This window comes from Sciurus vulgaris, assembly GCF_902686455.1.
Source record: "Sciurus vulgaris genome assembly, chromosome: 5".
Classification (NCBI taxonomy): domain Eukaryota; kingdom Metazoa; phylum Chordata; class Mammalia; order Rodentia; family Sciuridae; genus Sciurus; species Sciurus vulgaris.
The window spans coordinates 82742686-82760295 of NC_136465.1; the positions used below are offsets into that span (position 1 = coordinate 82742686).

The 17610-nt window shown below is 38.7% G+C and overlaps 1 protein-coding gene across 3 annotated transcripts in view; it reads right to left on the reverse strand.

The window, feature by feature from the left end:
* GRIN2B (glutamate ionotropic receptor NMDA type subunit 2B) overlaps positions 1-17610 on the reverse strand; it is a 408813-nt gene that overhangs the window by 287678 nt on the left and 103525 nt on the right. For all 3 annotated transcript variants that reach the window (XM_079140030.1, XM_079140031.1, XM_079140032.1), the window contains one exon: positions 2087-2515. In XM_079140030.1, the coding sequence (XP_078996156.1) occupies positions 2087-2497 (411 nt within the window). In that variant the 5' untranslated portion in view covers positions 2498-2515. The remainder of the gene's footprint in view (positions 1-2086; positions 2516-17610) is intronic.

A 17610-nucleotide genomic window follows, 5' to 3' on the forward strand; every position in this document is an offset into this window, starting at 1 on the left:
TGAGATCTTCGCCAGTCTCATTACTTTTCTTGAAGGGCAAGAGAGCAAGGCCTTTGCAGTCAGAAACCAATGCTAAAGTGTGGTGGCCACTTTCTATAAATCAATTGGAATGTGTTATTTAACTTCTCTAAACCTTGATTTCCCCATTCCTAAGAGAGAAATTTAAAAAATGGCTCTTAGTTCACCGGGTAGTTAAGATTAAACGAGACAATGCATGAAAGTACCTAGCATATGCTAAGTACTCTCAAAGCACCTAGGATGAACCAGGGAACAAAAGAGCCCCATTTATCACAGGAGCTGCATCTTAGCTCATAGTTTATAGTCATGCTCAGAATCTGCAGGAAGTGGGGAGAGATGCAACCAATCAGTTCAGGCCTAACTTTTCCTACTGGGGGAAATAACACAGGGTGCATGACAACCCAAGTGAAGAAAACAAAATAAGTTTTACCAGTTGTGCTCTGAAGTACGTACTTATTTATTATCTAAAAATGTGGCTTTTATCCACATTGACATTCTTTAGTGCAATATTTTGCCCTCAAAAGTGCCACTACTAAAATAAAATATAACTGACAGGATGTTTTAAAATAATGTGTACCCAAAGTGAAAACTTGGTAGGTTTTGTCACAGTCAGTACATTTTCCATTTAGTTTATCTCACTTCCTGCAGCATGGGCTTCTCATGCCAGCACTTGTGTTCTAACATCTGTATCCGTGCCCGCGTGAATGGAAGAGTATTTCTCATAATGATGCGGAAGTTTCCCCACTTAGTACTTTCAACTTAACCTTTCCTAGCCTGAAAGAAAGGAAGCCAACACAGAAGTCAGTCATTCCTCCTATCGCCGACAGATGGCGGTAGTGGTCACGCAAGGTTATTTTAGTCTGCTAAGCAGCTGCCCTGTGGTGGTTGTGCACTGGTCAAGCAACGTGCTCCTAGTATCTGGGCTAGGTCTGAGGTGTTTCCAAACATCATTAACCCCACAGCATGTCTTTGAAATACAAAACTAAAGGTAGTTTTGAGAATGATAATAAAAAGTTTAAGATGACCATGCCAAGGCAGAAACAATTTTAAAAATCCAAAGTGATTAAAAAAAAAAAAAAAAGATAAGCATTATACTTGTGGTGAAATGAATCATTCCAAGATATGGACTGCAAAGGATGATACCTGTGTGAAAAGTTCTGTACCTAATTAATGAACATTAATAAATAAAGCAAGGAATAATAACTGAGAAATTAAAAAGTATACTGACAAAACATAATCAAACACAAAGCACCTTTTCTGTAGTTAGAGACAAACACAAATGTCACATGATGAGTCTATCATTAGACAATCTAACATTAGTGCACGAGAGACTAGGATTTATTTAAGGTTTTCAAGCAGTAGTTCTCAACTGCATGGGAGAATCACCTGGGGAGCTTTTCAAAATCCTGAAGCCCAGGCCAATCATCAGCATATCTGTGGGCAGGACCCAGACATCAGAAGGGTTGAGAGTACTTCATTGATTTCAGTGTGCAACCAAGGCAAAGAGCCATCGCTTAAATCTAAGCAGGGGAAAACTTAGTTGCTACTCATTACAGAGATTAAAAGCCTTTTGAATGTGTGCGGACATGTGTGATAAGCGTGGACACCTTCTCTTCCCTATGACATTTGTATCTTCATGGAGAGAAATTACCTGCCTTGGATTTTTTTTTTTTTAATATTTTTGAAACCAGTATAGAGGAGGGCATGTATCAACAATGAATGAAGACTAGAGTATGCCTTATTTTGAAGCTATTCATGCATTTATTTGAAGAAAATGTATCAGAGCTACAAGCTTCAACATCTTGGTCATTTTGTGACTCCATTTACAAATAGACACACAAACCTGCTCTAAACTACAGAAGCTTCTGCATACCACTTTCATCTTTTTCTCACTTTCATCTCCAAACTTGACCAGTTCCTGGTCTATCATTCACTCAATGGATCCTAATGAATTTCCTTCTTTAGCAACCCAGTTTTGCCTTAAAACAAATACATCATTGGATCCTCAGTACAATCCACCCAACACTGCTCCTGCCACCAGGTCCCTTCTCACTACAGCCCCCTTTACCTTATCTGCCATTATCATAGAGGAGCCCCCGTGGATGCCCAGGATGGGGGTAAGAGTCTGAGCAGAAATGAAGTCGAGGATCTGGGCAATGGCTTCCTGGTCTGTGTCATCAGCAAACACCACCCCCTGGATCTTCCGGTCAGACATGAGATCACAGATGCGGGTGATGATGCTCTTGGGGTCGGTCTCATTCATGGCTACCAGCTCCACACGGGGCACCACTGAGAGATGGTGGAAGTCATCTTTCTCGTGGGCATCCTTGATGGCCACCTCGTCTGAAGTACCCACAAGGATGACAGCAATGCCAATGCTGGGGGGGCTCTTCTGAGAACGAGCTCTGCTGCCTGACACAGCCAGGACAGCCAACACCAACCAGAACTTGGGAGAACAGCACTCTGCTCTGGGCTTCATCTTCAACGTGTTGACTCCCTGAAAACATAAAGGGAGAGAATGGTTAAAATTTGACCCACACTACAAAACCTGTCTCTGAAGAGGTTGAACCCCACGAGTCCCAGGCCTTATCTCCTTCTAGTGAACATCAAACCCAAATTCTATCAACTGCTCAGTCTCTTATCTCCGGTGATTGCTCAGCAGAATGAAAGAAAAATAAACTTTCAAAAGTCTCAGAAATCTTTGAGTGAGACAATAAAAGATGTTACTGAAATAGCCATCAACCCCAAACAGAGACAAAGGAAGAGATGAGGATGTAGGTAGCCACACCCAGTGCACATGAGGAGTCTGTGGGAGTGGGTCTGGCTGTTGCTGATGACCTCTGACGTTCTGGGTACATCTCATCCTCTAACTGACCTTGGCAGAGGCCAGGCCAAGTGAGCAGTAAAGTGGGCTCAGCAGAGGCTGCGAACAAAGCATGGCCTGGGTGAGATGGGCACAGGGAACTACTGTCTTTGCCTTGGGTTTGCCTCTCAGAGGACAACAGTCACAAAGCGCTTCTGCAACCCTTCTAGGATCTGGCTCTTAATATTAAATTACAAGGGGCTGGGAATATAGCTCAGTTGGTAGAGTGCTTGCCCAGCATGCACAAGGCCCTGGTTCAATCCCCAGCACCACACACACACACACACACACACACACACACACACACACACACACAAATTAAATCACAAGCATAAAAAATACATTGTCAGTAGTTTCAACTGATCCTTTCATTTATCCTTTCAAAAACCCAGTGAGGAAAAAAGAAGAGAAATATTAGCATCCCCATTTTATAGATGCTAATGCAAAGGCTCAAAGAAGCAAACTGACCTAAGACCATGATCCGTTTAATAAGTAAAATGATCTTGAACCCAGATCTCCTGACTTTTGTATTCTAATGTGTATTCCATTGTAGGACACCACACTTTCATATTGATTACTATATTATAAGGAATAGTACTATTCTGATCTCTTTTTGCCTCAAAATTTGGTACCTTTAATATTATTAATAGCTGAAGTAATATAAGGAATCTTTTGGAAATTTTTCCATTTTTTTTCTCCTACTGGCGCCCAGTAGCACTGACTTCCCTGAAATGACTGGCTGCCTATTAGCATGCAACTCACCACTGTTTTTCTACAAAGAACGCCTGCCTCTCTACTTCTACACATACCCCTAAATCTGACACTCTGACCCAGACTAAAGGCACAGAGCTTCATAGAACATAAGTATTGGTCATTTTTCCATGTCTCATCATTCTCTAAGACCCCTTCATTTGAATAGAAAAGTCCTGCACGTCGCTTCCATTTAAATAGTCTTTTATTGTACATCTGTTATATGCCGTGCACTGTGTTAGGCATTTCCTCACTTGCAATCTCTTTGGTCCTCATGGGAACCCTATAAATTAGACATTTTATTCCCATTTCTCAAATGAAGAAACTGAAACTCAAAACAATTACGTAATTGTCCAAGGTCAATGGTGTTATAACACTAGAATACCAATCTATAAACAGAGCATTCTAACACTCTAAGGAAATATTCCACAAACTGCGCCCAGAACCAGAACCAGGGATTCACATTCTTCTGTCTGAGCAAGAGCACGTAAGCCAGGAGGAAGACGCTGCTTCCTATCTCCTGTTTATTTGGAAAAGAAGTGACATGTTAATGACCTAAAAAAATCTGAGAGTTTGGCTAACAAAAAGAAAAGAAAATGATAATGAGGGTGTTGAATGGAGAAAGAAAAGGAAGTATTCAGGCTGAGCAGACTGACTACAAAGGACATTGATGATCCGGGAGTAAGATGCTGGGGACATTTTGTGGCTAAAGAAGCACAAAATCCAATCCAGTTCTTGGCAGAAATCATTTCGGAACCCTTGCTGTTGTAGTCATCCCTCAACACTGCCAAAGAGACCTGCATCGATTGCCCTGTCTCTCTCTCTCTCTCTTGCGAATAAGAAGAGTAGCTCGGTGGCTCACGCTTGAGCAAAGCTTCTTCCTGACAGTTTTCTGGCCTCTATGTCTCTGTAGATACAGGGAATGACTCCACCAGCCCTGAAAATCCACACTGATGGGCTGTTCAGTCTAGCAGGAGAACCGGAACCCAAATTCCTCCTCCCAGAGTTTAAAGAAAAGCAGCGCTATATGGAGAGTTGAGCAGCACTGAATATTCAGAGGAAAACAGTTGGATTTAGCACCTCAAAACGCTGGGTACAAAAAATATATATAATCTGCTTGATTCCAAGGAGTGGTTCTCGAGAAGAAATAAAAGATTTAGAATTTGGCAAAACTCGCAGCTAACTTCATTCCACTGGGATTTTTAATCCTACAGTTACAAGTCCCTAAATTAGATTCCTTCACATTTAAAAGTGGTCCACTCGGCCATGACAGTTTATTAACTTTAATGCACTCTACACTCTCCCACTTTGAGGTTTTATTTGCTCTCTTTAAAATATCTCTTGTGTTTCTCTATTTCTTCTCACACAATATATTACACTTTGTTATGCAATGGCTGCTGGTGACACTCAAAGAATAGAATCTGGTTTTACGGAGCATCTCTTTTATGCTCAGGATAGAGCAAAGCACTTTACAAAGCAATACATTATGGGAGATACCAGTGATGGAGGACCTGTGAGACAAACAAAGAGGCTGCTTTGAATACAAACTCAATTTCCAACACTAGACGGGGGTTGGTGGAGAGAAAGCATGTAATCCAAGATAAGGAAAGTGGTGCCGCTCCCATGCTCAAACAGACCATGGTCAGTCTTGCACCTTCTCTCTGAAGTTTCCCCCGTCCTCTCCACTGCACTTCAACCTTCCCCCTGAAGAATTGAGCATGGCTTCCTCTGGGCACTCACCAAAGCTTGTGCATATCTATCTAAATACACATACCACTTTATTATAGTCAAATGATACTGTATCTGCCTACCTTAACAAGATGATAACCTCTCTGTGAGTAGGGATCTTTACAGTTCAGTAAGCATTTGTTGAGCACCTGCTTCCTGCAGACATTGTTTTTGGTGATGAGGATTCAACAAACACAGGCTCTTCCCTTTAGGATCACAGTCTGGCAGAAGATTCAGACACATGAGGAATATCTTATTACTATTTACATTCTTTGGGGTCTGACAGTGCCTCATACAATAAATGGGGGAACTGAATAAGTGGAAGCCAATATTGAGTTTCTCTCGTTAAGTTGGACCATATATAAAACTGTTGCTATTATGAACATTTTTTATCTATACTAGTCCAACCTACTGTGTGCCAGATGTGATTATTGATGGACAATTTTCATATATTGTAAAATCTTCATAAAAATTAAAGGTCATTGTTTTTCCCTATATTTCAAATGAGAAAACCGATTTTCTGCTCCTAAGGGGTAGAGTCTATGTTTGTTGCATCCTCAGCACCAAAAGCAATATCTTCAGGGTAGTAGGTACTCAATAAATGCTTACTGAACTGTAAAGGACCCTGTTCAGAGGGAGGTTATCAAGTAGTTAAGGTAAGGCAGATACATGATTATATAACTATAATAAACTGGTGCATGTATTCAGATAGATATGCACAGTATATGACCAAGATCACACAGCAAACAAAGGATGGTATCAAGTTTCATCCGGATTTCTTCTTTCCATTCTGTGTCCACCTCTCAGTTCCAGAGGATACTGAGTGAGTGAATTAATTAATAAGTGAAATCACCAAACTGGGTTTTCAACCAGTCTCACATTAACAAAATGCCCGAGGACAAACAAGTCACCTAATTAGCTTCTCTATTTCGTCATCGATGAAATCAGGATAATACACCTAACCTACATAAAGGAAAGGTTTTTGTGAAGATCAAATAATAATATGTATATGGAAGTGCTTTGAAGAATATAAAATACTCTACAGATGCAAAGGATGTTACCTTTAAGCTTTTAGAAGCTGTTCAAGGAGCCCAGCTATTTATGAAAGCGCAAAGTGAGCACGTGGGAGGTGGGGGTGAGAGAATGTCAGACAGAGGCTGAGAGGAATGTTAAGAGAAACCTCACAGGGGGCAAGAGATATTAGTTCCCTCAGCGATATAACTTCCTGAAAAAGATGTCACATAATGGCCTCAGGGGAACAGCAGACTCCACTGACAGCTCACCAATCATGTAGCAGAATTCAAGAGCCATTCAGGCCAGGACCAGTGCTGGAAATCAGTGGGGCTCAGCATACCACATCATGCTATGAATGGAGGCATCAAGGGGCACAAGCAGAACAAGCCACAAGGCAGTCAGATTAGGCTGACTATTCACCTACTGGCCCTCTGTTTCCTTGAAACTTGGACTGAGTGACCCCAAGAGCTCCAGCAAGCAGAAGGTAACAGCAGTCCATCTTCACACCTTTAACTGAGGCAGCATATAGCAGGAACAGTCTATACTTGGCTCATAGTGGACTCTAAGGGACACACATCTGGGTGAGAATTTGGACCAACCTTCTCCCAGAGAAAACTGAATCCTGGGGCAATCCCAATAAGAAGGGTAAGATGTGACTTAATGGATAAATTTAAGTCAAAGTTCCCAGGCACCATCCTTTAATGCAGTCAGGATGCCATTTGGGGTGACTCAATTAACCATGATTGTCACTCGACAAAGAGAGTAAAATTAGGATTAAAAGTGCTGGAAATATGCTTCAGGTCCAGTTTTCCAAGCTAAAGACAGAAAACTAGGATACACAGGCCCTAAAATGTATCATAAGAGACAGGATTGGGGGTATAAGGCAAGTGTAAGCCAGGTGAAGTGAGTGATGTAACCTTTTTGGAGGTCAATGTGAGAATATCTATCAACATTTTAATATCAAGACGAAATAAAATTCAAAGGGGACAATGAGAGATGTCATATCCTGGAACCAAAAAAGATATAATAATTACGAACATATTTGGATCTAAAAATACAGGCTTGACACATATAAAGCAACAACTAAAATTTCCATGGAAAGAAACAGATAACTCCAGCAGACAAAAGATTTGATTAAGTAAGACATAAAGCAAAAAGCATGAATTATGAGCTTGAACTAATTCAGAAATCTAGCAGTACATATGGAACAGAGAATACACATTCATCTTTTTAAGTACATGAAAAGTATTAAGTCTGCAATAGTACAACAACAAATTCTAAAGAACCAACATGAAGTAGTTGCCATAATTCTAAATGTAACTAAATTTGAAATAAAATTTTTAAATATAGCTAAAAACATTACATATTCAAAAACTAAAAAGAGTGATTAAATAACTACATTAAAGAGAAAATCATAAGAAAAATTTTAAATCCTTCAATAGAATAATAATGAAAACACTAAATATCAAAATTTTTAGAGCACAACTAAGGAGAAAAATACACTTTTAAATACATTCATAAGACAACAAGAAAATAAAATATGATTAATTTTCACTTATTAAATACTTAACAGAGTCAAGCCTAAAGAGAAAGGAAATAATGAAGAAACTGATGAAACACAAAGGAAAGAAAAAACTAAACCAAAACTGATCATTTAAAAGACAGAGACAAAGTTCTAATGAGACCAAACCAAAACAGAAAAAAATGCAAATAAAATATGTAATTAAAAAGAAAATAATACATGTAATATAAATTTTAAAATAATACAAGCATACTATGGAAACTAGCCACTTTTAAATTTAAAGCAGAATTTCTAATAAAAATGGCAAATAAAGGGGCTCAGAAGAATGGAAAAAATTTGAACATAATAGCCATTAAAGAAAGTGAAATGCTTATCAGATGCCCAAAACTGACTCCACCAAAACCACTCTTACCTCCACTCTTCTACCTTCCACACAACCACTCCAGCACCTCACCCACCCCTGGCAGAATGAAGGGAAGCAGGTTCAGATGGTTTTACAGAGTAGGTATGACAAACTTTTAAGGAAGAAATGAGTCCTGCTCCTATGAGTTGAGCATAATAGAGAAGGAAAGCTTGGTTCTAAAGTCAAGTAAGTATAGTACAAGAAAACATGATTAAAGGTCCCTTTCCTGTATGATCATAAAGGCAAAAATATCCTAAAAAAATACTGACTAACAAAACACATAGTGTAGTTCCAAATAATAAGAAAATGATAAAGCCAGGCATGGCTATAATCCCAGCTACTGGAGAGGCTGAGACAGGAAGACTGCAAGTTCAAGGCCAGCCTGAGGCAACCTATTAGGAAGACCCTGTCTCAAAATAAAAATTAAAAAGGGCTGGGAATGTAGCTCAGTGGTAGAGTGTTTGCCTAATGTGGGAGATCCTAGGTTCAATCCACAGTACTGTAAAAACAAACAAAATAAATAATAATAATAAAGATCAGATGTGATTGATAACAAGAATACAAGGATTGCTTAACTTTGGAATACATATCAAAATAATTCACCACATTAAATTATTAAAGTAGATATTTACATGAGTAATCTTTAAAAAATGAAGAATGCACATTTGATTAATGGAAACACCAATGCATATCAAAAAATGATAAAAAATGTCTAAACAAATAAAGTAAACTCTTCAATAGTAGAAAATAAGGTTCATCAGCCTTTATCTGGCAAAGTTACATCCCCAAAGTTTTTGATCTAATTCCCTTTGACATTGAGAAAATTCAAGGTTAATTTTATTAGAGCTACTGGAAATTCTGGTAAATAAGTCAAGAAAACAAGTCTTAGGGCTAGGAAAAAATGAGGGAAAATGGGATTATATGAAGACAATAAAGCTATTACATAGAAAATCCAACAGAACTATTTGAATTAATGTGAGTTCAGCAGTGTTTCTAGATAAATGATCCTCTTAGAAAGGATCAATACCTTTCTTCTAACCAATTAGAAAATATAATACTCACAATAACAAAAGCAACTGTAAACTATTCAAGAATTAACAAAGGAAGGTCTTACCAAGACCTTTACAGAGAAAATTTGAAAACTCTATTACAGGAGATGAAAGAAGTTGTCCTTATCTGAACCAATAACAAAAGTGTACCATGAACCAAAACGTGTGATTAACTTAACTCTGCAGAACAGATCCAAAATAACTTTTTCATTAACATATTTTTTAAAAATTTAGGTTAAAAGTCAATTGGGGGTTTTAAGTTATACTTTCTAATTCAGATTTATAGAACAGAGCAAATGTTGAATCAAGGAGGTGCTCTAAAGTCCAAATGTTTAGTTTAGGCAATATATATGCTCACCAACTGTCTGAAGCATCACAGGTGGGCATCACAGGTGTTAAACATCCAGATCTAGTGACATTATGAAGTACAAGATCAATATGTATTTCCATCAAGGGAAATACAATGACATCTATATATTCCGGGTATCTAGAAACCCATTTTCAATCCTCTGGATGTTCATAGGGTCTGCTAAACTACCAAACATCAGCTTAATCTGTAGAAACAACACATAAAAGGTGCAAACCTTTGATTTTAGTTGACATAGACCCTAACACACCCTTCTGAATTCTGTTATTCTCTTCCTTCTCATCCTATTATTACTATCCATTTAACTTTTAGACCTTTTTTTTTAAGTATTTTTTTAAATTTGTTCTAATTGGTTATACATGACAGTAGAATAATCCTTTCTTCAGAGAGGAGCAGGGTAAGGAATCTTGATAATCTGGGGAATGTGGGCAGGAGCTAAGATAGTCACCCTATGAAACCAGTGAAGGAAGAACTGTCTACGTGGACATGCTATAAACACACTAACCCCATCTTTAATTTGGAGACCTACATGATAATAAACATAGCTCCTGCACACTGCTGCAATATTTACTTACCTAAACACTCCTGTGGTGAGCCAACCTCAAATGAACTTCAACATATCATAGCCAAATAATAATGTAAGTAGAAAATCAAAGAAAACAGAACCTAAGTTGCTTCTGGGAAAATGTTCAGTCAGAGAAAAGCAAAAGAGATGGGAGAGAGGGGAAAGATATTGGCAAAAAATGGCCCAAACCCTTGATTCAACAGATGAACCATCAGGTCCTCCTACATAATACAAATAAGGATGTCCTTCCTAAGACCACCAGCTCTCTTAGACCCCTAGAAGAAGATGCTTTCATCACTGCAAAAGGAAAAAGTGGTTCTGAATTTTCTGCAAAGATATTTCTGCCAAGTAGTTCCTAGGACTTCCACTGAATAAGAGCCTTCTTGTTCTTATTTTGTCCAACCAGATATCCCACCTTAGCTCCTTCCTGGTTCTACACTTCTAGTGGCTAAATCCAGGTTCTTCCATCTGCATGCATAAACAGAACTGTCACCCAAGTTCTTGACACAAGGGTTGTAGAGATAACTAATTGAGGATTATAAATCACTTTACATATGTGCATTCTAACAGAAATTTGTAACACAACATAGAAGTTTACCTGTACTCTCATCAGTAGCAACCACTTATGGGTCTTTTTTCTTTCTTTAATATTCTGCAAGGGCTGACACCAAAATTGTTCAGAGTTTCTCTTCTAACATCTGCACATGGTTCTTAATGATAATTAATTTATATGCCTCCGAGGACAGTGTGGGCAGCCCTGCTGAAATCCAAACCTTCGGAAACCTGATTCTGATTAGTACCATTTGGCAGAGATTAGGGCAATTGTGTGTGAGTTGGTTAATGACAAAATAGCATTTTCAAGTGTTAATAAAAATTATTGTCTTGTCACTGACTATTAGAAGGGAGTGGGGCAGTGAAATAGACGGGATGATAAAAGAAGAAACAGAGGATCAGGGTAGCAGGCAAATCCCATCTGGAAAGGAGGTCAAAGGAAGATATTGGAAGGACAACAGGGCAAGGGTGGATGGACCACCAAACCTACAGGCATCTGCCCAGAAAACACTGTTGTTGAAAGATGCAGATAAACAGCCTGTGCTAAAGTGGATTTTAAAATGAGGGTGTTGAAAAAAGCTATTTCCAATCCCTCCCCAAGTGATCTTCTCAACAGTATAGGCACATTCCAAGTCACTTTAACCATCAACAAATCCTCTTCTGCAAACTGCAGTCCCAAGCAGCAATAATAACCAGATCATGTTGTAGTAGAAAGAGCAAAGTACTTTAGAGCTGATGGACCCGTGTTTAACACTTACTCTTGGTTTGCTATGTGATCTTGGATCTGTTTCTTTACGCCTCTGACCCTCAACTCCTTCATCTGTAAAATGTGAGATAACTGCCTTCTCAGAATTACTGTGAAGACTGACTCACTTGATGAATATTGACTGATCATTTTCCATGTGCCAGCAAATGTGCTAGATAAGCCCAATGATGATCCAATCTGCAAGGAGACTTCAGTCTAGCAGCCAAGACAGACACATAAACAGGAAACCATGGCACCACATGATCAGAGATATAAGGGAGCATGCCCAATGTGCCCAATTATCACTTAATCCCACCTGGGAGATCAGGAGGGTAGTAAGCAAAGTACTTGTAGGAAATATCAGGAAAAGAAACAAAGTACACTGGAATTACAAAGATAATAAAACACTATTTAGAAGGTCCTCATGATACAATGAAGAAAGCAAGGACCTAAAGTCAAAAGAGCTGGTATTGAAACTTGGCTTTGACACTTACTTATCATGAGGGGAAGGGAGAGAGTAACTTAGATCACTTGAACCTCATTTTCCTCCTTATAAAATGGGGGTTATTATCCTCACCTCAGGTAGTGTTGTGAATATTAAGCAATTTACTTGAAAGCATCTAGCAAATAGCAGGTACCTGATATTTATTCATTGAATGCGAATATACTCTGTTCGGAGGCAGATAAGGAGTTTCTTTCTACTTCAAATTACTTAGGAGTCAAAGAGCTCCTTCCCTCCCCCCTCTCCCTCCTCTCTCTCTAGCTTTAGTTCAATTCCTACTGACCTTAGAAAGAGGTTGTTTTTAAAAAGTCTATAGCAACAATTTGCTATCTAATATAAACCATATTTTAAATATATTTAAAATTCCAGGGCCAGCCACCACCTACTCCCTCCCCATACACACACACTAGCCACTAAATAGCCATTGAATTTTACACAGAATAATATGACAACTTCAACCGTATCAAAATAGGCATCCATTGTATTTGGAATCCATATCTTCACTCACCAGTAGTATGGAAAAGGAGAGAGAAATACAGGAAGGGCAGGCCCTGACTCTGATAAAATGGCTTTACTTACAAATCCTAAAGAAGTAAGACAGGGACTATGTCTGTCTTCCTTATCTATCCCTGGTACTCAGCAAGGCTCTGGCATATGGTTGGTGCTCAGTAACATTTGTTAATGCATTAATGAATGAACACTGCCAATAATGAGCTGCTACTCTCCAATTTTACTGACATGGAAGTAAAGTCACCCTTCCAGGGTCTTCATTTCCCAAGCATTGTAACATAAGGTGACATACCATGAATAGTAACACCATTTCCAACTTCTTGATATTATGAAGGGCTCACTCAGAGTTCAGTACTGGTTCATAATTGCCTATGGATTGGGTGTTTATCGTATGTGTACATGAGTCTGTAAATTAATGCCTATAAAAGTGATGTAGGTACATTTGTATAAATTAGTCCTCTTTCCCTTGACCTCTGTGTTCTAGATAGTTCTGCTAGTAAAACATGGTATCCAAACATGACTTAGCCTTCATTGCAGAGCCAAAGTTTAAAACAAACCTCTGAGAACATACCTCAAGGACAGCTCTGTAGCCAGACCAAATCCCTATGGAACAAAAGCTGCACCATTTGAGTTGGCTGGTTATCAGACCAAATCTAAGTACAATCATTCATTCCCTAATTTAAAATGCTGTCTTTATCATTCCCACCAATACTTGCATTTGTTACCCATACAAATGATCATAATTAAATCTGAATTTGCTTCAATCCCTCTAACATCACATGTGCAACTGAATTCTGCTGAGAGCATTAATTAGGATGATACTTGTCTCTCTAATATTACTTCCCTTTCCTCTTTTCTCTCCTTCTTCCCCAATTACTATATGAGCAGAATGGTACCGAAGGAAGCACAAAGAATGGAGAGGATTCCAAAATTTTAGACCCATTGCAGTTTTGCCATTAAACAATCTTGGGTCTCAATTTCCTTTTCTGTGAAAATAGAAAATGGATCTTTTCTCAATATAGATTCCAGCCTTAAAATTCTGTGAATGCCTATCTTTCACTTAGCACTATGCTCTGCTCTGAGCCCTGGAGCTGACCCTCTTGGACCCTATCAATGAGCTTCCTGGGTTTGGCTGACAGAAAGACTCAGAAGGAGATGAAAGGAAACAGGGAGACCAACACTGGGTGACGTTCTCTCCCTGCACCTCACTGCAGCCTGGCTGTGTCACCTGACTGAAGGTCACAGCTTCCCTGAAGAGACCTTCTCTACATGGCTCTCTCCACACAGTTCCCTCCAAATTGCAGATATTGTTCCCACCTTCCTCCTTCAGGATGACAAAGCGTGATAATTATACCAAGCTGCTACTCACTTCAGGACACTGTGATACTTCTGGTGGTCTCCGTACACTGTCTGCACCTTGCAGACAGTATTCAACTCTCTTGCAGTTAAGCCCTCTGAGAGTGCCATCTGTTTCCTGCTCTGACCCTAAATGATAGTTTTCCCATAAATTCCACCATCGTGTCTACAAACTTCCATGGTTCAAAGTGGCAAAAGCCAGACCTGAATCCCACAGCCACCACCTGCTACTGGAAAGGCTGCCACCATAATGCCCACAACTCATCCTTGGTCCTGGTCAGTGGCATTATAGCAGCAGTACCCTCCAAGCCTGGCCCTCTCCAAAGAATGGATAAAAATCTGTAGAATTTTTCTAGAAAACAATCTTTAGGAACCAGCATTTTGAGAATAAGAAACATAAAGTATTGGAAGTCAGGAAAATATATAAGCAATTATCAGAATAACCACAGAATAAAATTCAGAGAAAGAGCATTTTCACTAAGGAAACATGGTCGTTGAATGAGGTTTTGCATTGCTGAAGAAACAAACTGGTTAGTGAAGCCCTAACTTTTCATTCTTCTCTTTGATTTTGTTAGAATCTGCTTCATGAAAAATTCAGTATTAGAACAATTTTCCCTGACTGTACAAATTACAAAGTATAAAGAAAGAAATATAGCAACACAAGAAAATATACAGGTGGTATCTCAAAGAAATTCATGGCAGGTTGGCAGGGTTTTTTTTTTTTTTTTTTTTTTTTTTTTTTCCTTAATATGTGGAAAAGAAATTAGTATCCCTTTAATTTCTTTGGTTTGTCTAATTGCTCTGGCTAGAGTCTCAAGAACGATGTTGAATAGAAGTGGTGAAAGAGGGCATCCCTGCCTTGTTCCAGTTTGTAGGGGGAATGCTTTCAGTTTTTCACCATTTAGAATGATATTAGCCATGGGCTTAGCATAGATGGCCTTTACAATGTTAAGGAATGTTCCCACTATCCCTATTTTTTCTAGAGTTTTGAGCATGAAGGGGTGCTGTATTTTATCAAATGCTTTTTCTGCATCTATTGAAATAATCATGTGATTCTTGACTTTAAGTCTATTGATCTGGTGAATGACATTTATTGATTTCCTGATGTTGAACCAACCTTGCATCCCTGGGATGAAACCCACTTGAGCAATTAGACAAACCAAAGAAATTAAAGGGATACGAATTAGAAAAGAAGAACTCAAACTATCCCTGTTCGCTGATGACATGATTATATATTTAGAGGAACCTGGAAATTCCACCAGAAAACTCTTAGAACTCATAAGTGAATTTAGTAAAGTAGCAGGTTACAAGATCAATGCTCATAAATCCAATGCATTTTTATACATAAGTGATGAATCTTCAGAAAGAGAAATTAGGAAAACTATCCTATTCACAATAGCATCGAAAAAAATAAAATACTTGGGAATCAATCTCACAAAAGAGGTGAAAGACCTCTACAATGAGAATTATACAACACTAAAGAAAGAAATTAAAGAACACCTTAGAAGATGGAAAGATCTTCCATGTTCTTGGATAGGAAGAATTAATATTGTCAAAATGGCCATACTACCTAAAGTGCTATACAAATTCAATGCAATTCCAATTAAAATCCCAATTGTGTACCTTACAGAAATAGAGCAAGCAATTATGAAATTCATCTGGAAGAATAAGAAACCCAGAATAGCTAAAGCAATCCTTAGCAGGAAGAGTGAAACAGGGGGTATTGCAATACCAGATCTTCAACCCTACAAAGCAATAGTAACAAAAACGGCATGGTATTGGTACCAAAATAGAAAGGTAGATAAATGGTACAGAATAGAGGACACGGACACAAACCCAAATAAATACAATTTTCTCATACTAGACAAAGGGGCCAAAAATATGCAATGGAGAAAAGATAGCCTCTTCAACAAATGGTGCTGGGAGAATTGGAAATCCATATGCAACAGAATGAAACTAAACCCATATCTCTCACCATGCACGAAACTAAACTCAAAATGGATTAAGGACCTCAGAATCAGACCAGAGACCCTGCAGATTATAGAAGAAAAAGTAGGTCCAGATCTTCAACATGTCGGCTTAGGACCAGACTTCCTTAACAGGACTCCCATAGCACAAGAAATAAAAGCAAGAATCAATAACTGGGATAGATTCAAACTAAAAAGCTTTCTCTCAGCAAAGGAAACTATCAGCAATGGGAAGAAAGAGCCTACAGAGTGGGAGAATATCTTTGCCAATCATACTTCAGATAGAGCACTAATCTCCAGAATCTATAAAGAACTCAAAAAACTCTACTCCAAGAATTCAAATAATCCATTCGACAAATGGGCTAAGGAAATGAATAGACACTTCACAGAAGAAGATCTACAAGCAATCAACAAACATATGGAAAAATGCTCAACATCTCTAGTAATAAGAGAAATGCAAATCAAAACCACTCTAAGATTCCATCTCACCCCAATTAGAATGGCGATTATCAAGAATACGAGCAACAACAGGTGTTGGCGAGGATGTGGGGAGAAAGGTACATCATACATTGCTGGTGGGACTGCAAATTAGTGCAGCCACTCTGGAAAGCAGTGTGGAGATTCCTTAGAAAACTTGGAATGGACCCTCCATTTGACCCAGCTATCCCACTCCTTGGCCTATACCCAAAGGACTTAAAATCAGCATACTACAGAGATACAGCCACATCAATGTTCATAGCTGCTCAATTCACAATAGCCAGACTGTGGAACCAACCTAGATGCCCTTCAATTGATGAGTGGATAAAGAAGCTGTGGTATATAAATATAATGGAATATTACTCAGCCATAAAGAATGATAAAATTATGGCATTTACAGGCAAATGGATGAAATTGGAGAATATCATGCTAAGTGAGATAAGCTAATCTCAAAAAGCCAAAGGACGAATGATATCGCTAATAAGTGGATGATGACATATAATGGGGGGAGGAAAGGGTTAGTGTTAGGGTTAGAGTTAGGGTTAGGGAGGGGGGCAAGTATGAAGGAAGGAAGCTCTGTATAGAAGGAAAAGAGGGGTGGGAGGGGTGGGGGGAAGGGAAAAAATAACAGAATGAATCAAACAACATTACTCTATGTAAATTTATGATTACACAAATGGTATGCCTTTATGCCATGTACAAACAGAGAAACAACATGTATCCCATTTGTTTACAATAAAATAAAAAAAAGAAGGATTATAGTAGTTTTATATATGTACACAATCCTGACAGCTTTCAGACTTGATAGTCGGAAAATAGATGTGACATAAATAAATAAAGAAGGTCTGAAGAAAAAAAAAAAAAAGAAATTAGGAGAGGAAAAATGTTTGTAAATTCCTTCCTGTTGAAAGTAGTAATATAGTTACTATTTGGTCACCTTCACATTTTACATTGTTTTTTAAAAGCAAATGCCCGCTCTCTGAATTGAGCATTTTGACTGTTAGAATAGCATGTATATCAAGCCCCAAATACCATGTCAACCATCATCACCAAAAGGAGGGGGACAGGCTGACCCAGCCCAGGCCTCCTTTTCCATGTCTTTTTGAGGTCAAAAGAAACTCCTCATTGATTCACCTGACCGAGCATAGCCTGACAGAGTCATAAGCAGAAATCTCCACAATCAGACACAGGGAGTACCATCAGGGTATCTGCAACTTGGCCG